The sequence below is a fragment of the Grampus griseus genome (genome assembly GCF_964374135.1).
Source record: "Grampus griseus genome assembly, chromosome: 6".
NCBI classification, from domain to species: Eukaryota; Metazoa; Chordata; class Mammalia; order Artiodactyla; family Delphinidae; genus Grampus; species Grampus griseus.
In genome coordinates, this window is record NC_139000.1 from 64,347,097 (window position 1) to 64,370,943 (window position 23,847).

The following is a 23,847-nucleotide window of genomic DNA, read 5'->3' on the forward strand; positions in this document are numbered from 1 at the left end:
CAGTCGTGTCTGGTTTTCATGACCTCAGAACCTTTTTGGGGCAACCTCTCTTGTTAGTAAATAAACTCTTTCTCTTTTTCCAGGATGGAGAGGGGACTTTGTCAGGGAGGGAGTTGGCAGAGGAGATCTGAGGATATAACTAACTGCTGTTTACAGAGGCTTCCAACAGTGTTCTGTATTCATTGCTACCCCATGGCTTGGCTTCAGGGATGATTGCTGCTTCCAATTTCTGATCTTTTATGGATATGAATTCAGCTTGCTATTAGGCTCTTCCCTTTTTGAGTATTTAACATAGTTGAGAAAGCTGAAACCTGTCATTTATCACTTGTCCATTTACTTTCCATCTTGCAAATTTGCTTTTGACATCTCTTGTTGGCTGTCATCTTTTCTGCCACTCATTTTTATTCTATCTTCATTTAAGTGGGATTTCAGGAGCAAGCAGAGATGATTGGATAGCTTTGATCCAATCTGTTTAACTGGTGGTGCTCTCTTTCTGCTCTTTCTACATATGACCTTCTGAGACCTTAGAGTCTCACTTTTCAACTCATATTTGAGCTCTGGTTTTACTGAATGTTTTTGAGTATTAAAAGCAGCTAGGGTGCTGGCTTTCATAGCTACAGTTCTTTTTTTTTTCTTTCCAGTTTTATTGAGACATACTTGACATATACACTCTGTAAGTTTAAGGTGTACAACGTGAATGATTTGATATATATATATACTGCAAAATGATTACAAGTTTAGTTAACTTCCATTACCTCACACAGTTACAGATATTTTTTTTTCTTGAGATGAGAACTTTTAAGATCTACTCTCTTAGTAACTTTCAAATATACAATATGGTAATGTTAACTATAGCCATCATGCTATACATCATATCTTAATATTCAATTTATAAAATTTTTACCGTTTTTTTTTTTTGCGGTACGCGGGCCTCTCACTGCTGCGGCCTCTCCCGCCGCAGAGCAACAGGAGATGCGCAGGCTCAGCGGCCATGGCCCACCGGCACATCCGCCCCACGGCACGTGGGATCCTCCCGGACCGGGGCACGAACCCGCGTCCCCTGCATCGGCAGGCGGACCCCCAACCACTGCGCCACCAGGGAAGCCCTATAAAATTTTTATAAAATAAAATTTTTATGACATACAGTATTACAGTCTTTCCATAAAACAGTATTGGAAACATTGTTAAATTAAAAAAACCACTTACCTGTGATCATGGGCTAATACTCAGTTTCTCCAATTATTAGAGAGAGATGTACGATATGGCAATGTGAATCCTCGAAGGCAAAGTTATAAAACAGAAAACTAACACATTATTAATTTTATATTAAATATCACTCACCTTATGCCTATGTAAGGATAGACTCTCTACTTCAATACAGATCTTGCACATGATGTTCAACGCGATGAATACTTAGATGATGATGCTGACAAAAGCATCTCATATAGTTCTTGCTGTACAGTTATTCAGTTTTCACACGAAAACACACACATACACAACAGATAAGTTTATTAACTGTATGGCATGATGATTATTTGCTATTCATTAAGTGGAAATGGGTCATGTAAAGGTCTTCATCCTTGTCATCTTCATGTTGAGTTGGCTGAAGAGGACGAGGGCTTGGTCTCGCTGTCTCAGGGGCGGCAGTGGTGGAAGAGACGCAGGAGATGGAAGGGGAGGCAGGAGAGGCAGGCACACTGGTGTAACTTTATGGAAATACATTGTCCTTTCTGTCTGCCGCTTTTGCTTTTTCATTTCTCTAAAAATGTTTCTATATGATACCAATCCTTTTTTCATTGTTTGCTTTAGTTTCAGTGCCCATGTCATAGAAGGGTCCATGTTGTAAAACAAGTCAAAAGCAGTCTTGAAATCAGCACCCTTCTACCAGATTGCCTAATGTCAATTTGTTTTCTGGCACTGCTTCTTCTATGTCTTCTTCCGTATCATCTGACACTGGTTTAGAAACACTCATCTCCATCAGGAAATCTTCTGTTAATTCCTCTGGTGTGCTGTCTCAGATCTTGAACTTCTCCAAGATTCATATCTTGAAACCCTTCACCCCCCCTTTTTTTTTTTGGCTATATCTATGACCTCTTTCACGATTTCCTTGATTGGCTCTGTCGTAAACTCTGTGAAGTCACGGACAACATCTGGCCACAGTTTTCTCTCACAGTTTTCTTTCTTTATTGTTTCCGGATTGATGGCTTTCACAGCTTTTTCTGTAACAACAATGGGATTTTTTCAATGCTGTAATCCTTCCAGACTTTTATGATGTTCTCTCAATCAGGGTTCTCTTCCATAGCGTTGACCATCCTTTCTATAGAGTACCGTGTATAATGAGTGTTTAAGGTTCTTATGACCCCCTGATCGAGAGGCTGAATTAGAGATGTTGTATTTGGGGAAAGTGGACCATTTTAGTGTCTTTGGTGTTAAACTTATGGGGTTCTGGGTGGCCAGGGGCATTTCCAATAACAAAAGAACTTTAAAAGGCAGTCCCTTACTGGCAAGGTATTTCCTGACTTCAGGGACAAAGCATTGATGGAACCAATGCAGAAAACGTATTCTTGTTGTTTAGGCCTTCTTGTTGTACAACCAAAGGACTGGCAGCTCAGGGGTTAGCAGCTTTGTAGATAAGGGCAGTACTGATCATAAATCCAACTGCATTTGCACAAAACAATAGAGTTAGCCTATCCCTTCCTACCTTAAACCCTGGTGCTTGCTTCTCTTCCTTATGAGTAAATGTCCTTGGGCATTTTTTTCCAGAATAGGGCATTTTTGTCTGCATTAAAAACCTGTTCAGGCAGATATCATTTCTCCTCAATGATTTCCTTTTTTTAAATTGAATTATAGTTGATTTACAATGTCGCGCTATTTTCTGCTGTACAGCAGTGACTCAATTATACACAATATACATTTAAAAAATATTCTTTTCCATTATGGTTTATACCAGGAGATTGGATATACTTCCCTGTGCTCTGCAGTAGGACCCTCTTGTTTATCCATTCTAAATGGATAAATGCATCTACTAAACCCAAACTCCAGTCCATTCCTCTCCCTCCCCCACTTCCCCTTGGTAACTACAAGTCTGTTCTCTATGTCGGTGAGTCTGTTTCTGTTTTGTAGATAGCTTCATTTGTGCCATATTTTAGCCCTCAGTGATTTTCTTAAAGGCATCTGGGAACTTGTCTGCTGCCTCTTGGTTTTCAGAAGTTGCCTCTTCTGTTATCTTGGCATTTTTAAAGCCAAACCTCTTTTTAAAATTATCAAACCATTCTTTGCTGGCATTAAATTCTCCAGCTTTAGATCCTTCACCATCCTTTTGCTTTAAGTTGTCATATAGTGACTTCACTTTTTCTCGAACCATATTAGAGTCTATAGTTACGCCTTTCTCAGAGCAATGCTGCACCCAGGTACGCCTTTCTCAGAGCAATGCTGCACCCACATAAAAGCTGCCTTTTCTTTTTTTTTTTATTGTGGTACGCGGGCCTCTCACTGTTGTGGCCTCTTCCGTTGTGGAGCACAGGCTCTGGACGCACAGGCTCAGCGGCCATGGCTCACGGGCCCAGCCGCTTCGCGGCATGTGGGATCTTCCCGGACCAGGGCACGAACCCGTGTCCCCTGCATAGGCAGGCAGACTCTCAACCACTGCGCCACCAGGGAAGCCCTAGATTTATATATTTTTTTATGGTAGTAAATGATAAAATAGATTAGAATCTACATATTTTATGCATTCTTGACATACATTTTTCTTATTTTTTTGATATTTCTAGGCTATGCAGTTTGTCTGTGAGTTTTTTCAACTTGTCACAAATCTCCAAAAAATTATCAAATGTGTTTATTGAAAAAAATCTACGTATAAATGGACCCATGCAGTTCAAACACATACCCATGTTGTTCAGGTGTCAACTGTGTATATAATATATATATATATATATATATATATATGTATGCATCTGTATACTTTTATACTATATTTTATTTCTTTATCCATTGATGGACATTAAGGTTATTTCCATGTCTTGGCTGTTGTATTGAGGTTGTTGATTTTCAAGACCACCAGGAGTTGGGGGAAGGGAGTGTGGAATTAGGGTGAGTTTAAATGCTACAAAGCTTGCTATTCTTACTGAGATTCAGCTGATTTTCTTGAATAAATGCTTCTTAGATTATTGCAAGCTTTTGGTTAATTTTCAGTTATGAAAAATTTGATTTTGACATTTTTTGCCAGTGTTCTTGTTACTTTAATGGAGGAAAGAATTATTGGTGGTCCTTACTCTGCCTTTCTGGAACTTACTTATGTTCTCTGAAGATATTCTGAAGTTTTCTTCTCTTTGTATATACTCCTCTCAGGGAATGATTTTGCCCTCCCCATTTGATTTAGATTCCATCTTTCATGTTGGGGAATTTTTTCAAGTACCGTGTTTTCTTATGTTTAAGAGTGAGGGACTGAAAAACTTATTAGAAGTTTTTGAGTGTTGGGTTAGCTCTTTCAACCATGATCTTCGCTCTAAGGTTGGTTATCTGGTGGATATTTGAAAGAGATAGATAAAATCCTACCCTCCCCAAATAACTTAAGAAGATGTAGGAAGTAGAAAACTTGATTGAGTCATTGTCAAAATTCCAGGCTCATACTGCTTCACCAATGAACAGAAAGAAACATTCAAGGAGCAAATAATTTCAGTCTTACATAAACTCTGCCAGAGAATGAAAAGAAAACTTGATAACATACCAAACTAATAATCTTGATACTAAACTGACAAGGATACAAGGAAAGATAATTATAGCCAATCTCACTCATGAATATAGGTGTAAAAATATTATACAGATTTTTAGCCAACTGAATGTAGCAAAATGGAAAAAAGATATAATCTAAAAAGCCTTTATACAAGAAATGCCAACTAAGTCTAACGTTAGAAAACCAATCAAGGTAATTTTAATTAATGTAATCTGTTAACTTTATTATGTAATATAAGTTTCTTGGGTATGTGAATAGAATTCCTAAAAACTACACTACACTGAGGAAAACAGTTTTTTTAGTAAAAACTATGTAGGTGTGTTTATATCCATATGTAATAATGTATAGTAATTATCACATAATATTAGTGACTACTTGACCTCTGCATTAAAACTGTGATTTTTAGGTCAGAATTTCATCTACATCTTGAAAGACTTATTTGAAAGCTGTTTGTTAAGTAATATTTAATATAAGTCAAGTATCACAAAGTAAAAGCCCTAACTGATTGGCCATTCATTTTCCAGTTCTTCTTTATAGGATTAAATTCAAACTCACATGAAACAATGGGCATACATTAGTGTAGTATTTGGAATGATTGTTTTCTTTCTATACTATTTATCAATAGAATGGGAATCACAAGTCATCTTTTCTTATAAATAAATCTTGTGAGACTTCCTGAATCCTTTAATTTCTTTTACCTGATTTAATAAATATTGTTTGAAATAATTGCCATCAACTAGGAGATAAGTGTTTTTGGTTATAGACTTTGTTCTTATTTCAAATTATTTGTGTTACTTTGTGATTGGCCTTGTAAATTGCTACTTATTCATTTTAATGTGTACACAGTAGTCTAAGTGAATGGTTGAAAGTTGGAGATTATGTATTTGTAAATCAAGAAGGCATGTATTTTAACAGTGGATTTGAATTAATACTATTGATTGCTTGAAGGAGGAGGTCCTATCATATAGAATAATAGTGGTATCTTATACTTGTGTAGTGCTTAATGGTCTTAAACGTGCTTTCATATATGAAGGTACTCTTATGATGTAATCAGATTACATAAGGCTGTTCATCATACCATTTGCTTCTGAATCCAGAGTGTTATGATAAAAACGGTGAGTGCTGTCTGTTGGTTGTAGGCAATGTTGGCACACTCGTGCTATGCTACATAGCTTTTGTTCTTATCTATGATAGTTTAAAGATTGAAAACATGTAAGTTGATGAACTTCTATTAAGGAGTTTCCATTACCTGCAGAAAATAATTCTTAAGAGTTCATGTGTACTTGGCTATAGAGTAGTAATTATAAATGAGGGGATGTGGAGAGAAGGAATTAAAGTAAATTTTGTTCTTCATCCTTTGACTGTGGACTATACTGCTGGTTACTTTCCAGACTAGAATCTTTTATAGAGAATTATACTTGGTGCTTGCAACATTCTCACTCAGATTCTGATGACACCTTTTGAGTGGCTAGGTATACCTGGATGCATGTATAAATATATGTTTGTATGTTCCTGAGTAAGATTATGCTGGTGAGGGGAAGGTGGGAAAAAGGGCTTTGTCAAAGACCTTAAGTAGGAAAGATGAATCTAGATTAGTTACTGTGGAAAATATCTTTGATATGTGTGTTAACTTTATATTTGAACTTCCATAAAATTCAACTCTGATTTCTGAGTTTAGTTGGAAAAGAAGATCGAGAGATTTAAGTAGAACTACCTGATGTTATTTTTGTTTCAGTAGTACAGCAAAGATTTAAAACTTGAACACTGAAGAGAAAATGAAATACAGCCATCTAGTGGCTGCAACTTAAAAAGCTCTAAGCATAGTTAAAGTACCGTGAGCTCACATAAAAATCTCTCAAGGGCCATTATTAGGCATTCAAGCTAATCATTCCTTATCACACAAAGGAGCAATACACATTTGTATTACTAAACATTTTAGTCAAATTTTAATAAGAAGGGAAAACCTAATATATGTCAGTTGAACTATAACATTATGTAAATACCCTCAGAGGTCATTTGAACTAGAGTAAAATTATAGTAAGCTATCTACATTTTCAGTTGTAATATATATTAATCAGATTTTCTCAACATTTTTATTGGAGTATAATTGCTTTACAATGTTGTGTTAGTTTCTGCTGTATAACAAAGTGAATCAGCTATATGTATACATATATCCCCATATCCCCTCCCTCTAGCATCTCCCTCCCACCCTCCCTATCCCACCCTTCTAGGGGGTCACCAAGCACCTAGGTGATCTCTGTGCTATGCAGCTGCTTCCCACTAGCTATTTTACATTTGGTAGTGTATATATGTCCATGCCACTCTGTCACTTCGTCCCAGCTTACCCATGCCCCTCCCCGTGTCCTCAAGTCCATTCTGTACGTCTGCATCTTTATTTCTGACGTGCCCCTAGGTTTATCAGAACCGTATTTTTTTTTCTTAGATTCCATATATATCTGTCAGCATACAATATTTGTTTTTCTCTTTCTGACATACTTCACTCTGTTTGACAGACTCTAGGTCCATCCAACTCACTACAAATAACTCCATTTCATTTCTTTTTATGGCTGAGTAATATTCCATTGTATATATGTGCCACATCTTTTTTTTTTTTTGCGGTACGCGGGCCTCTCACTGCTGTGGCCTCTCCCATTGCGGAGCACAGGCTCTGGACGCGCAGGCCCAGAGGCCATGGCTCACGGGCCCAGCCACTCTGCGGCATGTGGGCTTTTCCCGGACCGGGGCACAAACCGTGTCCCCTGCATCAGCAGGCAGACTCTCAACCACTGCGCCACCAGGGAAGCCCCACATCTTCTTTATCCATTCATCTGTTGATGGGCACTTAGGTTACTTCCATGTCCTGGCTACTGTAAATAGAGCTACAATGAACACTGGGGTGCATGACTCTTTTTGAATTATGGTTTTCTCAGGGTATATGCCCAATAGTGGGATTGCTGGGTCCTATGGTAGTTCTATTTTGAGTTTTTTAAGAAACCTCCAAACTGTTCTCCTTAGTGGCTGTATCAATTTACATTCCCACCAACAGTGCAAGAGGGTTCTATTTTCTCCACACCCTCTCCAGCATTTATTGTTCATAGATTTTCTGATGATGGCTCTTCTGACCGGTGTGAGGTGATACCTCATTGTTTTGATTTGCATTTATCTAATGATTAGTGATGTTGAGCATCCTTTCATGTATTTGTTGGCAACCTGTATATCTTGTTTGGAGAAATGTCTATTTAGGTCTTCTGCCCATTTTTTGATTAGGTTGTTCGTTTTTTTTTTTTTTTTTTTAACATCTTTATTGGAGTATAATTGCTTTACAATGCTGTGTTACTTTCTGCCGTATAACAAAGTGAATCAGCTATACATATACATATATCCCCATATCTCCTCCCTGTTGTATCTGCCTCCCACCCTCCCTATCCCACCCCTCTAGGTGGTCACAAAGCACCGAGCTGATCTCCCTGTGCTATGCGGCTGCTTCCCACTAGCTATCTATTTTACATTTGGTGGTGTATATATGTCCATGCTACTCTCTCACTTTGTCTCAGCTTCCCCTTCCCCGTGTCCTCAAGTCCATTTTCTAGTAGGTCTGTGTCTTTTTTTTTTTTAACATCTTTATTGGGGTATAATTGCTTTACAATGGTGTGTTAGTTTCTGCTTAATAGCAAAGTGAATCAGTTATACATATACATATGTTCCCATATCTCTTCCCTCTTGTGTCTCCCTCCCTCCCACCCTCCCTATCCCACCCCTCCAGGCGGTCACAAAGCACAGAGCCGATACCCCTGTGCCATGCGGCTGCTTCCCACTACCTATCTACCTTACGTTTGGTAGTATATATATGTCCATGCCTCTCTCTCGCCCTGTCACAGCTCACCCTTCCCCCTCCCCATATCCTTAAGTCTGTTCTCCAGTAGGTCTGTGTCTTTATTCCTGTCTTACCCCTAGGTTCTTCATGACTTTTTTTTTCTTAAATTCCATATATATGTGTTAGCATATGGTATTTGTCTTTTTCTTTCTGACTTACTTCACTCTGTATGACAGACTCTAGGTCTATCCACCTCATTACAAATAGCTCAATTTCGTTTCTTTTTATGGCTGAGTAATATTCCATTGTATATATGTGCCACATCTTCTTTATCCATTCATCCAATGATGGGCACCTAGGTTGATTGCATCTCCTGGCTATTGTAAATAGAGTTGCAGTGAACATTTTGGTACATGACTCTTTTTGAATTATGGTTTTCTCAGGGTATATGCCCAGTAGTGGGATTGCTGGGTCATATGGTAGTTCTATTTTTAGTTTTTTAAGGAACCTCCATACTGTCTTCCTTAGTGGCTGTATCAGTTTACATTCCCACCAAAAGTGCAAGAGTGTTCCCTTTTCTCCACACCCTCTCCAGCATTTATTGTTTGTAGATTTTTTGATGATGGCCATTCTGACCGGTGTGAGGTGATATCTCTTTGTAGTTTTGATTTGCATTTCTCTAATTATTAATGATGTTGAGCATTCTTTCATGTGTTTGTTGGCAATCTGTATATCTTCTTTGGAGAAATGTCTGTTTAGGTCTTCTGCCCATTTTTGGATTGGGGTGTTTGTTTTTTTGTTATTGAGCTGCATGAGCTGCTTGTAAATTTTGGAGATTAATCCTTTGTCAGTTGCTTCATTTGCAAATATTTTCTCCCATTCTGAGGGTTGTCTTTTGGTCTTGTTTATGGTTTCCTTTGCTGTGCAAAAGCTTTTAAGTTTCATTTAGTCCCATTTGTTTCTTTTTGTATTTATTTCCATTTCTCTAGGAGGTGGGTCAAAAAGGATCTTGCTGTGATTTATGTCATAGAGTGTTCTGCCTATGTTTTCCTCTAAGGGTTTTATAGTGTCTGGCCTTACATTTAGGTCTTTAATCCATGTTGAGTTTATTTTTGTGTATGGTGTTAGGGAGTGTTCTAATTTCATTCTTTCACATGTAGCTGTCCAGTTTTCCCAGCACCACTTATTGAAGAGGCTGTCTTTTCTCCATTATATACTTTTGCCTCCTTTATCAAAATTAAGGTGACCATATGTGCATGGGTTTATCTCTGGGCATTCTATCCTGTTCCATTGGTCTATCTTTCTGTTTTTGTGCCAGTACCATACTGTCTTGATTACTGTAGCTTTGCAGTATAGCCTGAAGTCAGGGAGCCTGATTCCTCCAGTTCCGTTCTTCCTTCTCAGGATTTCTTTGGCTATTCGGGGTCTTTTGTGTTTCCATACAAATTGTGAAATTTTTTGTTCTAGTTCTGTGAAAAGTGCCATTGGTAGTTTGGTACGGATTGCACTGAATCTGTAGATTGCTTTGGGTAGTATAGTCATTTTCACAATGTGGATTCTTCCAATCCAAGAACATGGTATATCTCTCCATCTGTTGGTATCATCTTTAATTTCTTTCATCAGTGTGTTATAGTTATCTGCATATAGGTCTTTTGTCTCCTTAGGTAGGTTTATTCCTAGGTATTTTATTCTTTTTGTTGCAGTGATAAATGGGAGTGTTTCCTTAATTTCTCTTTCAGATTTTTCATCATTAGTTTATAGGAATGAAAGAGATTTGTGTGCATTAATTCTGTATCCTGCTACTCTACCAAATTTTCTGGTTAGCTCTAGTAATTTTCTGATAGCATCTTTAGGATTCTGTATGTATAGTATCATAACATCTGCAAACAGTGACAGTTTTACTTCTTCTTTTCCGATTTGGCTTCCTGGTATTTCTTTTTCTTCTCTGATTGCTGTGGCTTAAACTTGCAAAACTATGTTGAATAAGAGTGGTGAGAGTGGGCAACCTTGTCTTATTCCTGATCTTAGAGGAAATGCTTTCAGTTTGTCACCATTGAGGACGATGTTGGCTGTGGGTTTGTAATATATGGCCTTTATTATGTTGAGGTAGGTTCCCTCTATGCCTACTTTCTGGAGAGTTTTTATCATAAATAGGTGTTGAATTTTGTCAGAAGCTTTTTCTGCATCTATTGAGAGTATCATATGGTTTTTCTCCTTCAGTTTGTTAATATGGTATATCACATTGAATGATTTGCATATATTGAAGAATCCTTGCATTCCTGGGATAAACCCCACTTGATCATGGTGTATGATCCTTTTAATGTGCTGTTGGATTCTGTTTCCCGGTATTTTGCTCAGGATTTTTGCATCTATGTTCATCAGTGTTACTGGCCTGTAGTTTTCTCTTTTCGTGACATCTTTGTCTGGTTTTGGTATCAGGGTGCTGGTGGCTTCGTAGATGAGTTTGGGAGTGCTCCTCCGTCTGCTATATTTTGGAAGAGTTTGAGAAGGATGGGTGTTAGCTCTTCTCTCAATGTTTGATAGAATTCGCCTGTGAAGCCATCTGGTCCTGGACTTTTGTTTGTTGGAAGATTTTTAATCACTGTTTCAATTTCAGTACTTGTGATTGGTCTGTTTATATTTTCTATTTCTTCCTGGTTCAATCTCGGAAGGTTGTGCCTTTCTAAGAATTTGTCCATTTCTTCCAGGTTGTCCATTTTATTGGCATAGAGTTACTTGTAGTAATCTCTCCTGATCCTTTGTATTTCTGCAGTGTCAGTTGTTACTTCTCCTTCTTCATTTCTAATTCTATTGATTTGAGTGTTCTCCCTTTTTTTCTTGATGAGCCTGGCTAATGGTTTATCAGTTTTGTTTATCTTCTCAACAAACCAGCTTTTAGTTTTATTGATCTTTGCTATTATTTTCTTCATTTCTTTTTCATTTATTTCTGATCTTTATGATTTCTTTCCTTCTGCTAACTTTGGGGTTTTTTGTTCTTCTTTCTCTAATATCTTTAGGTGTAAGGTTAGGTTGTTTATTTGAGGTTTTTCTTGTTGCTTGAGGTAGGATTGTATTGCTATACACTTCCCTCTTAAAACTGCTTTTGCTGCATCCCATAGGCTTTTGGTCGTCATGTTTTCATTTCATTTGTGTCTAGGTATTTTTTGATTTCCTCTTTGATTTCTTCAGTAGTCTCTTGGTTTCTTAGGAGCATAGTTTTTAATCCTCCATGTGTTCGTATTTTTTAGGTTTTTTTCCCCGTAATTGATATTTAGTCTCATAGCTTTGTGGTCAGAAAAGATACTTGATATGATTTCAGTTTTCTCAAATTTACCAAGGCTTGATCTGTCACCCAGGTTATGGTCTATCCTGGAGAATGTTCCATGAGCACTTGAGAAGAAAGTGTATTCTGTTGTTTTGGATGGAATGTTCTATAAATATCAGTTAAGTCCATCTTGTGTAATGTGTCATTTAAAGCTTGTGTTTCCTTATTTATTTTCATTTCGGCTGATCTGTCCATTGGTGAAAGTGGGGTGTTAAAGTCCCCTACTATTCTTGTGTTACTGTCTATTTCCCCTTTTATGGCTGTTAGCATTTGCCTTATGTATTGAGGTGCTCCTATGTTGGGGGCATAAATGTTTACAATTGTTATATCTTTTTCTCGAATTGATTCCTTGATCATTATGTAGTGTCCTTCTTTGTCTCTTGTAATAGTCTTTATTTTAAAATCTATTTTGTCTGATAAGAGAACTGCTACTCCAACTTTTTTTTTTTAAATGTATGTATTTATTTATTTATTTTTGGCTGTGTTGGGTCTTTGTTTCTGTGCGAGGGCTTTCTCCAGTTTAGGCGAGTGGGGGCCACTCTTCATCGCAGTGCGCGGGCCTCTCACTGTCGCAGCCTCTCACGTTGCGGAGCACAGGCTCCAGACGCGCAGGCTCAGTAGTTGTGTCTCACAGGCCTAGTTGCTCTGCGGCATGTGGGATCTTCCCACACCGGGGCTCGAACCCAAGTCCCCTGCATTGGCAGGCAGATTCCCAACCACTGAGCCACCAGGGAAGCCCCTCCAGCTTTCTTTTGATTTCCATTTTCGTGGAATATCTTTTTCCATCCCCTCACTTTCAGTCTGTATGTGTCCCTAGGTCTGAAGTGGGTCTCTGGTAGACAGCATATATACAGGTCTTGTTTTTGTATCCATTCAGCCAGTCTGTGTCTTTTGGTTGGAGCAGTTAATCCATTTACATTTAAGGTAATTATTGATATATATGTTCCTATTACCATTTTCTTAATTGTTTTGGGTTTCTTTTTGTAGGTCTTTTCCTTCTCTTGTGTTTCCTGCCTAGAGAAGTTCCTTTTGCATTTGTTTTGAAGCTGGTTTGGTGGTGCTGAATTCTCTTAACTTTTACCTGTCAGTAAAGGTTTTAATTTCTCCATCAAATCTGAATGAGATCCTTGCTGGGTAGAGTAATCTTGGTTGTAGGTTTTTCCCTTTCATCACTTTAAATATGTCCTGCCACTCCCTTCTGACTTGCAGAGTTTCTGCTGAAAGATCAGCTGTTAACCTTTTGGGGATACCGTTGTATGTTACTTTTCCTTTGCTGCTTTTAATATTTTGTCTATGTATTTAATTTTTGATAGTTTGATTAATATGTGTCTTGGCGTGTTTCTCCTTGGATTTATTTTGTATGGGAGTCTCTGCGCTTCCTGTACCTGATTGACTGTTTCCTTTCCCATGTAAGGGAAGTTTTCAAGTATAATCTCTTCAAATATTTTCTCAGTCCCTTTCTTTTTCTCTTCTTCCTCTGGGATCCCTATAATTCGAATGTTGGTAAGTTTAATGTTGTCTCAGAGCTCTCTGAGACTGTCCTCAATTCTTTTCATTTTTTTCCTTTATTCTGCTCTGTGGTAGTTATTTCCATCATTTTATCTTCCAGGTCACTTATCCGTTCTTCTGCCTCAGTTATTCTGCTACTGCTTCCTTCTAGAGAATTTTTAATTTATTGTGTTATTTATCTTTGTTTGTTTGCTCTTTAGTTCTTCTAGGTCCTTGTTAAATGTTTCTTCTGTTTTCTCCCATCTATTTCCATGATTTTGTATCATCTTTACTATCATTACTCTGAATTCTATTTCAGGTAGACTGCCTATTTCCTCTTCATTTGTTTGGTCTGGTGGGTTTTACCTTGCTCCTTCATCTGCTGCATATTTCTCTGTTTTCTCATTTTGTTTACTTGCTGTGTTTGGGGTCTCCTTTTCACAGGCTGCTGGCTCGTAGTTCCCTTGTTTTTGGTGTCTGTCCCTAGTGGATGAGGTTAGTTGAGTTGCTTGTGTAGGCTTCCTGGTGGAGGGGACTGGTGCCTGTGTTCTGGTGGTTGGGGCTGGATGTTGTCTTTCTGGTGGGCAGGACCACATCTGGTGGTGTGTTTTGGGGTGTCTGTGACCTTATTATGATTTTAGGCAGCCTCTCTGCTAATGGGTGCAGTTGTGTTCCTGTCTTGCTAGTTGTTTGGCATGGGGTGTCCAGCACTGGAGCTTGCTTGCTGTTCGGTGGAGCTGTGACTTAGTGTTGAGACTGAGATCACTGGGAGAGCTGTAATCAATTTATATTACGTGGGGCTGGGAGGTCTGTGGTGGTCCAGTGTCCTGAACTCAGCTCTCCCACCTTGGAGGCTCAGGCCTGACACCGGGCTGGAGCACCATGACTCTGTCAGCCACACGGCTCAGAAGAAAAGGGAGAAAAAAAGAAAGTAAAAAAAATATTAACATAAAAAGAAAAATAGTAAAAAAAGAAGATAGCAACCAAACCAATAAACAAATCCACCAACGATAACAAGTGCTAAAAACTAAACTAAGGTAAACATGAAAATCAGTAACAAATCAGTCGCAGACAGCAAACGCCAAGTCTACAGTTGCTCTCAAAATCTGCTGCCTCAATTTTGGGACGATTCGTCTATTTAGGTGTTCCACAGATTCAGGGTACATCACGTTGATTGTGGAGACTTAATCCGCTGCTCCTGAGGCTGCATGGAGAAACTTCCCTTTCTCTTCTTTGTCCGCACAGCTCCTGGGGTTCTGCTTTGGCCCCACTTCTGCGTGTAGGTCTCTGTCAGTCATCTTTTCCCCACCCAGACAGGAGGGGGTTTAAGCAGCAGCTGATTAGGGGGCTCTGGCTCACTCACACCATGGGGAGGGAGGGGACAGTAGTCAGAATTGGAATGTGGGGCGAGCCTGTGGTGGCAGAAGCCAGCGTGACATTGCAACAGGCTGAGGTGTGCTGTGTGTTCTCCTGGGGAAGTTGTCTCTGGATCACGGGACCCTGGCAGTGGCGGTCTGCATAGCCTCCATGGGTGGATTGTGTGTGTGTGGATAGTGACCTGTGCTTGCATACAGCATTCTTCATGGCTGCGTTAGCGTTTCATGCCCGTCTCTGGGGTCCGAGCTGATAGCCATGGCTCACGCCTGTCTCTGGAGCTTGTTTAGGCGGTGCTCTGCCTCCTGTGGGCAAATGGGGATGAATCCTGTCTCCTTGCGCACCCCGAAACAAGGGTCTCTTGCCTCTTCGGCAGGTCCAGACTTCTTCCCAGACTCCCTCCTGGCTAGCTGTGGTGCACTAGCACCCTCAGGCTGTCTTCATGCAGCCAACCCCAGTCCTCTCCCTGGGATCTGACCTCCGAAGCCCAAGCCTCAGCTCCCAGCCCCCACCCGCCCGACGGGTGAGCCAATAAGCCTCTCAGGCTGGTGAGTGCTGGTTGGCCCTGATCCTCTGTCAGGGAATCTCTCTGCTTTGCCCTCTGCACCCCTGTTGCTGTGCTTTCCTCCGTGGCTCCGAAGTTCCCCCCACACCTCGCCGTCTTCGCCAGTGAAGGGGCTTCCTAGTGTGTGGAAACTTTTCCTCCTTCTCAGCTCCCTCCCAGAGGTGCAGGTCCTGTCCCTATTCTTTTGTCTCTGCTTTTTCTTTTTTTCTTTTGCCCTACCCAGGTACATGGGGAGTTTCTTGCCTTTTGGGAGGTCTGAGGTCTTCTGCCAGCATTCAGTAGGTGTTCTGTAGGAGCTGTTCCATATGTAGATGTTTTTTTTCCTTTTTATTAATTTATTTTATTTATTTATTTTTGGCTGCACTGGATCTTCATTGTACGCATGGGCTTTCTCTAGTTGCGGTGAGCGGGGGCCACTCCTCGTTGCTTTGTGCGGGCTTCTTATTGTGGTGGCTTCTCTTGTTGCAGAGCACGGTCTCTAGGTGCACGGGTTTCAGTAGTTGTGGCATGCAGGCTAACTAGTAGTGGCACGTGAGCTCTAGAGCACAGGCTCAGTAGTTGTGGCGCACGCGCATAGTTGCTTCGCGGCATGTGGGATCTTCCTGGACCCAGGCTCGAACCCATGTCCCCTGCATTGGCAGGTGGATTCCCAACCACTGCACCATCAGGGAAGCCCTAGATGTATTTATGATGTATTTGTGGGGAGGAAGGTGGTCTTCACGTCTTACTCCTCCGCCATCTTGAAGGTCCTTCCCTTATTTAGATTTTTTAAATTGTAAAACTCCAGTAGCACTTTTTAAACACATGTATATTCTGAAACATCGCTAGAGAATATCTTGGCCTCTCTTGCTTATATAAATTAACCTATTATTATGGTTGAAGTACAGGTTTAGTTGCTTACTGTATTTTATAGAATAAATTTTAGTCATTGTTGGCTTATAAACTTTATTGATGCAAAAATGAACTATTTTCTAGGAGCAAGATAATGCTTTACAAAATATGCATGAGAAAGTAGAAAAATTAGAAGCCGAACACATGGAGTGCTCTGACCTTTTACGTCGACAGACAAGTGAATTCGAATTTAGCACTCAACGAGAGGAACGTCTTAGAAAAGAGTTTGAGGTATATTTTCTCATTCTTTTATAGCACATATATGATGGCTAGTTAGTTATTTAAGGACAAAGTTTTACTCTGTAATAAAATATAATTTTTTGACATTTATATATATTGAATATTGGCTTCCTTGAAAACTTTTGTATTTGAGTAAATTATATCTTGCTCCAAATTAAAAAAAAACTATTCATTTTTAATAATTAATTGTCCTGGAATATTTGAAAAGTTTGAAGGTAATTGTTTATATTACAAGTTTGAGGAAGCAACACAAGAAAAGATATTAAATTCTAATTTTGTAGTTTGAATGCTATGTACTAGCTACATAGTTTTGTGGAGTGCTTTTCAGGTTAGACTTTATTTATTTTTATTTTTTATTTTTTTATAAATTTATTTTTATTTATATTACTTATTTTTGGCTATGTTGGGTCTTCATTCCTGCATGCGGGCTTTCTCTAGTTGTGGCGAGTGGGGGCTACTCTTCGTTGCGTTGCATGGGCTTCTCATTGTGGTGGCTTCTCTTGTTGTGGAGTACAGGCTCTGGGCACATGAGCTTCAGTAGTTGTGACATGCGGCCTCAGTAGTTGTGGCTTGCGAGCTCTAGAGTGCAGGCTCGGTAGTTGTTGTGCATGGGCTTAGTTGCTCTGCAGCAAGTGGGATCTTCCTGGACCAGGGCTTGAACCTGTGTCCCCTGCATTGGCAGGAAGATTCTTAACCACTGTGCCATGAGGGAAGTCCCCAGGTTAGACTTTAGATGGGAAAGGAGCATTAGTTTACAAATGAAAAAATATGATTTTTGTGAGTAAATGATACTGATAACCACTTTAATCTTGAGAGATAGCTAATTTATTTTTTAATTTTTAAAAAAAATTTTCTTTTGCTTTGTGGGAAATTAAGTATTTCAATAGATAAAGAAGTTTGTCTTAAACATAATTTATAATTCTTATAAAGTAAATAAACATTTATAAAGAGTATTTAATGATAAAATGCTGGAGGTACTCTCATTAAACTCACTTCTGTCAGTTAACACTGTGCTGAGAATTTTAGCCAAAGAAATATATAAAAGCAAGAACAGTGATAAAAAATTATAATTTTTGGAAAGAAGGGGGGTATGATTCTGATTATTTTCAGATGGTATGCTAATAACCCTAAATGGTCAAGAAACTCATCTTTGAAATTATTGACACTAGTAAGAACATTCAATAAGGAGGTCAAGAAGAAAATAATATATAGCAATTATGTTATACTCTAATATGCTAGTAATACTCAGAGAATAAGATACTAAAAAAGTTTTTGTCACCATAGTGACAAAAACAGGAATACAGTTAACAACAAATACGTTAAAAATTATGAAATTTAACTGAGAGTCTTAAAAGAAAATGATGAGACATTTTGGGAACCCTTAACAGTGTAAAGTTATGAATCCTCCCTAGATTATATTATGGGTTAAAGCAGTTCCAATCAAAGATTGAGTGGAATTATCTTGGGAAGACAGATTCTAAAGTTCATCCACATGAGGATCTATAAAACATTTTGGTAAGAGTAATGAGTGGGCACTTACTATACCAGAAGTTAGTACAGATTATAAAACTTCAGTAATATATCAATCGTGTTTTTTTGGTTGTATGCAACAGAAACCGACTTTGGTTAACATGAATAGGGAATTCAGTGGAAGAATATGGGAATCATATCCACAGAATCACAAGGAATGTTGGGGAATCAGCTTAGAAATCATATGAGTCCCAGAGCATCTCCAGAGTTCTTGGTAGCAGAAATGATAGATGAAGCTGAGGTGAATTGGTACCAATAGTTTTTATTCTTTTTGTAACTTTGGTCAGGATTCTAATCTGGAAGAGAACATTTGATTGAAAGAGGTAATTTGCCCCAAGTAAATTCCTCTAATTATGCTAAAATTAAAGCCCCTCAAATAAATTCTTATATAGAAATTAGGGTGCTGGTAAAAAAAGAAGGGGAAAGATTGTTGAGTGGCCAAAAAGTACAATACCTCTAAGACCAGACTTTCAATGTCAGAATTGAAAGGTCAGTAGTAGACTTGTAGAGTATATCATTTTAAATCAGTAAGGATAGGAAAAATTATTCAGTGAATTGTGTTGAAATGATTGGTTAACTATTTGGGACAAAATAAAATTAGATTCCTATCTTACATTATATTCTAAAATAAATTCCAGTTGGATTAAAAAGAGTGAAATATTAAAAACAATGATAAAATAAGAAGAAAATGTAGTTTAATTTTTTCTGCTCTCTGAGTCATTATGACTTACTACTAATCATAAAAACCAAGGAACAAAATATTTAGGAATGGATTTATAGCTTTGACTAGGAGAGATTAAAGTCATATGTAAGTAAAATTCCCACTTCAAATAAAAAGACAACCAAATGAGAAAAATATTTACAGCAGAGGGTAAATATATTTCTGTCTCTCTAAATCCCCTACTATTTGATAAGAGAAAGGACTTTATGAAAAAATCTACCAAGTAAATCAAAGAAGATATGAAAGAATAATTTCAGATGGATAACAAACATAGGAAAAATGCTCCACCTCACCATAATGTAAGAAAGACAGTAACACTCAAAATAAGATTAAAGAAAATGATAGTACCCAGCACTGGTGAGGGTGGTGTTAAAAATTCTTGTACCATGATGGTAGGTGTGTAAATTTTTAAAACCTTGAAGGAATTCTGTTTGGCTGCTTTATAGGGTCTGTTCTCAGAAAATTACCATGTTCTTCTGGGTCTCTCTCCTGTTCCATCTCCTCATTGCTTTCTAGGCATATGGCATAGCTGTCACCTGGGGACTTTTTCATTATCCTGTGTTGGATCTTCAGTTTCTTAGGTCTCTTGCCTTCTTCACTTCGTTGGAGTACATAGACTAGTAGCTTCTAAAGAAAGGGTGTATGGGAGCTAAGTTTTATTTGATCTTGCATATCTGAACGTGATTTTTTTAATCAATGAAGTATTAAAGTATATAGAATTTGGCTGAATATAGAATTTTAGGATGGAATTCTTTCTTTCAGAATTTAAAGGCCTTGCCTCCCTCGTTCCCAGTCTCTTCTGTCACTGTTGAGAGGCCTGATGTTATTCTTGTTTGTGTTCCCTTGTGGTGACCCTTTTCTCACTCTTCCTCTCTGAAAGTTTTCCTGTTTCTCTATTTTTTTTTTTTTTTCCTGCGGTACGCGGACCTCTCACTGTTGTGGCCTCTCCCGTTGCGGAGCACAGGCTCTGGACGCGCAGGCTCAGCAGCCATGGCTCACGGGCCTAGCCGCTCTGCAGCATGTGGGATCTTCCCGGAGCGGGGCACGAACCCGTGTCCCCTGCATCGGCAGGCGGACTCTCAACCACTGCGCCACCAGGGAAGCCCTCTTTTTTTTTTAAGACTTTTTTTCTTCCAGTTAGTGAGATATAATCGACATACAGCGCTGTATAAGCTTAAGGTATAGAGCATAATTATTGATTTACATACATCATGCAGTGATTATGAAAATAAGTTTGGTGAACATCTATCATCTCATATAGATAAAAAATTAAAGAAACAGAAAAAAACAGTTTTTTCTTATGATGAGAACTCTTAGGAATAACTCTTAGCAACTTTCATATATAACATACAGCAGTATTAATTATGTATAACATGTTACACATTACATCCGTAGTACTTATTTATCTTATAACTGGAAGTTTGTACCTTTCACTGCCTTCATCCAGTTACCCCTCCCCTCACCCCTCTGCCTCTGGTAACCATAAATCTGATCTCTTTTTCTATGAGGTTGATTGTTTTTGAAGTATAATTGACCTACAACACTATGTGACTTCCCATTACACAACATAGTGATTTGATATTTCTATACATTTCAAAATGATCACCGTAAGTCTGGTTATGATTTGTCAACACACAAAAAATATTACCTAGTTACTGGCTATATTCCCTACCCTATACATTTCATACCTGTGACTCATTTACTTTGCAGCTGAGAGTTTGTACCTCTTAATCGCCTTCACCTGTATCTTTCTTCCCCTCCCATGCCCTACCCTCTGACAATCACCTGTTCTCTGTAGCTGTAACTGTTTTTGTTTTGTCATGTTTGTTCATTTGTTTTGCATTTTTAGATTCCACATGTAAGTGAAATCATATAGTATTTGTCTTTCTCTGTCTGACTTATTTCACTTAGGTTAATACCCTCTAGGTCCATCCATGTTGTTGCAAATATCAAGATTTCATTCTTTTTATTGATGAGTAATATTGCATTATATATGTATATAAAATGATATATATATATGATATATATATATATATATCATATATATATATCTCACATCTTTATCCATTCATCTGTTGGTGGGCACCTAGTTTGCTACCATAGCTTTGCTGTTGTGAATAATGCTGCAGTGAACATAGGGGTGCATATATCTTTTTTTTTTTTTTTTTTTTTTGCGGTATGTGGTCCTCTCACTGCTGTGGCCTCTGCCGTTGCAGAGCACACTGTGCCACCAGGGAAGCCCCATATATCTTTTCTAAGTAGTGTTTTTGTTTTCTTTGGATAAATACCAAAAAGCGGGATTGCTGGATCATATGGTAGTTTTATTTTTTTATTTTTCTATTTTTAATTTTTTGAGGACTCTCCATACTATTTTCCATAGTGGTTGTACCAGTTTACATTCTCACCCATTGTGCATGAGGGTTCCCTTTTTTTTTTTTTCACTTTTTTTAAATAGAAAACTTTAAATATTAAAAAAGGTAGACAGCATAGTACAGTAATGGTACCCATCACCAGCTTCAAAAATTTTTCATTTAGGGCTTCCCTGGTGGCACAGTGGTTGAGAGTCCGCCTGCCGATGCAGGGGACACGGGTTCGTGCCCCGGTCCGGGAGGATCCCACATGCCGCGGAGCGGCTGGGCCTGTGAGCCATGGCCGCTGAGCCTGCGTGTCCGGAGCCTGTGCCCCGCAATGGGAGAGGCCACAACAGTGACAGGCCTGCGTACCAAAAAAAAAAAAAATTATTCATTTATGGGTTATCTTGAATCATTCATACCCCTATTCACTTTCCTTCTTCCCATATTATATTGAAACAAATCCCAGGCATCATATCATTTTAACCATAAATATTTCTAAAAAATAAGGGGCCTTTTATTTAGAACCACGTTATCAATATCAAACTTAAATTAACAGTAATTACTTAATCAAATATCCAGATATTATTTAAATTTCATATTGCTACATATATGGCATAAAAATGTATGTATGATTACAGTTTGTTTGAATCAGAATCCCTAGTAGGTCTACACATTATAATTGGTTGATATGTCTCTTAAGTCTCTCAATCTATAGGTTCTCCATCTATAGCTTACTTTTTCCCTTGTATTTGTGAAGACACCAAGCTATTTCTGCTATAGAGTTCCCACTAACTATAAAATTTCAGAACATCAAAGATAAACAATGATTCTTAGTATAGATTTTTTTTGTGTTCAGGGCATTTGGTGGCCATTTTAGTTAGGAGACTCATGATCTTTATTTTGTGTAATTCTCTTGTGTTATTTCTTCATAATTTCCTGCTCAGGGTTTTTTTATTCTCTCTTTCTTGGGTTTTTAATTGTTCAGTTGGTAGGCCAACTGGTTGATGTTTTGCTTTTCTTACCTTTTGTTGTCTTTCTCTTTGTATTTTTGTTGTTGTTGGTTCGTGGGAGATTTACTTGACTTTTCTAATCTTCTAATTGAATATTTTATGTTTTCTTTTTAGTTTCTGAGGGCTCTTGTTCTCTGTACCATTTTTATAGCATCCTGATCCTATATTATGACTACTGTATTCATTTGTTTATTCAGAAAACCTCGAGAGTGTCAGGCACACTTTTGGGTGTTTGAGGCATAGCAGTGAACAAAACAAAGCCTCTTCCCTCTTGAAATTGATACTCTTGTCAGGGAGAATCACACATGAAATGAAATAGAATTTGATAAGCCCTATGGAGAGGAATAAAGGAGACGAGGGGAGTAATAAATGGTGGGGTGGAATGGTTACCTTCTTGTGTTAGTGGCCAAGGAAGCCCGACTTGATAAGATGGCATTTGAGCAGAGACCTGAAGGAAGAAAGGGATTGAGCCATGTGGCTATCTGGAGGAAGAGATTCTAGGTAGAAGGAATAGAAAGTGTAAAGGCCATGAGATGCGAGTGTGCTTGGAAAGTTTGAGGAATAGCAAGTAGGCCATTGTGATTGAAATGGATTGAGCAAGAGAGAGACTAGTAGGGTGTAGAGAATGGTAGGCAGATGTTATAGAGTCTTGAAGGTCTTTTGGAGTTCATTGTAAGAACTCTGGCTTTCTTTCTGAGATGGAAAGCCATTGAAAGGTTTTAAGCAGAGGAATGACATGTCCCCTCTAATTTGTTTTAGAAGCATCATTCTGTATACTCCTTGAAAGACAGATTGTAAGAGGCCATTTAGGAAACTATTAAAGTAATTACATGAGAGATTATGGTGCTTTAGACCAAAGTAGTGGTAGAGGAGGTAGTCAGATTTGTATGTGTTTTGGAAGATAGAACCAGTAGGATTTGCAGATTTATTGGACATGGCTTGTGAGAGAAAAAGAAAGGGAGTAAAAGATAATGCCAAAGATTTTGGCTTGAGCCTTTGGGGGAATGGCACTGTCATTTACTCAACCTGGCCAAGAATGCAAGTGGAGTAAATTCGGGAGAGATGAGGAGTTTGGTTTTAGAGATGTTAAATTTGACATGCCCGTTAGACATCCATGTGGAGATGTTGAGTAGGCAGTTGCATGTAAGTATTGGCCTTAGGGAAACCTTACTGTAGAGTAATGAGATGTGCCAAATATTTCATTGGGAAGTGGTGAAATGTTACAATCCATAGGACTTTACTCTTTGTTTCTACAAGGAGTGACCTGCTAGTTTCCTCTTTGGTGGTTATTAAATGGAAGAAAGAAATGGAGGAAAAATCTGTTTCATACTCTTCAGTATACAGAATTTCCCCTGGCTTCAGTCTGTACACCAACCCCCCTACCCCTGCTCTGCCCACCCCATGTATCTCTATGTCCAACCTTGGCTTCAGAGTGACATTTTCCAGATAATAAACCTCCAGTTTGTGAGTTTGTGTAGTGGTTGGTGGGGGGTAGTTGTAGGCTAATTAGGGTGGAGGTGGATGCCTGCAGGTTAAACTCTTCATACTGATGATTTAAAAAAAACCCAAACTTTACTGAGATATAATTTGCATGCTACAAATTCACCCATTTATAGGGTACAATTCAGTGGTTTTTAGTATATTCACAGAGTTGTACAGCTATCACTACAGTCGATTGGAGCATGTTTTCATCACCTCAGTAAGAAACCCCACACCCATTAGCTATCACTCTCCTCTTTCCCCATTCCTCTCATCCCTAAAAAAACATTAATTTACTTCTGCTTGTATATATTTGCCTGTTCT

The 23,847-nt window shown here is 38.5% G+C and overlaps 1 protein-coding gene across 3 annotated transcripts in view; it reads left to right on the forward strand.

Annotated features, from left to right (window-relative positions):
- Window positions 1–23,847, forward strand: part of CCDC171 (coiled-coil domain containing 171) — a 348,708-nt gene that overhangs the window by 41,701 nt on the left and 283,160 nt on the right. For all 3 annotated transcript variants that reach the window (XM_082657166.1, XM_082657167.1, XM_082657168.1), the window contains one exon: window positions 16,274–16,420. In XM_082657166.1, coding sequence (XP_082513292.1) covers window positions 16,274–16,420 — 147 coding nt within the window. The remainder of the gene's footprint in view (window positions 1–16,273; window positions 16,421–23,847) is intronic.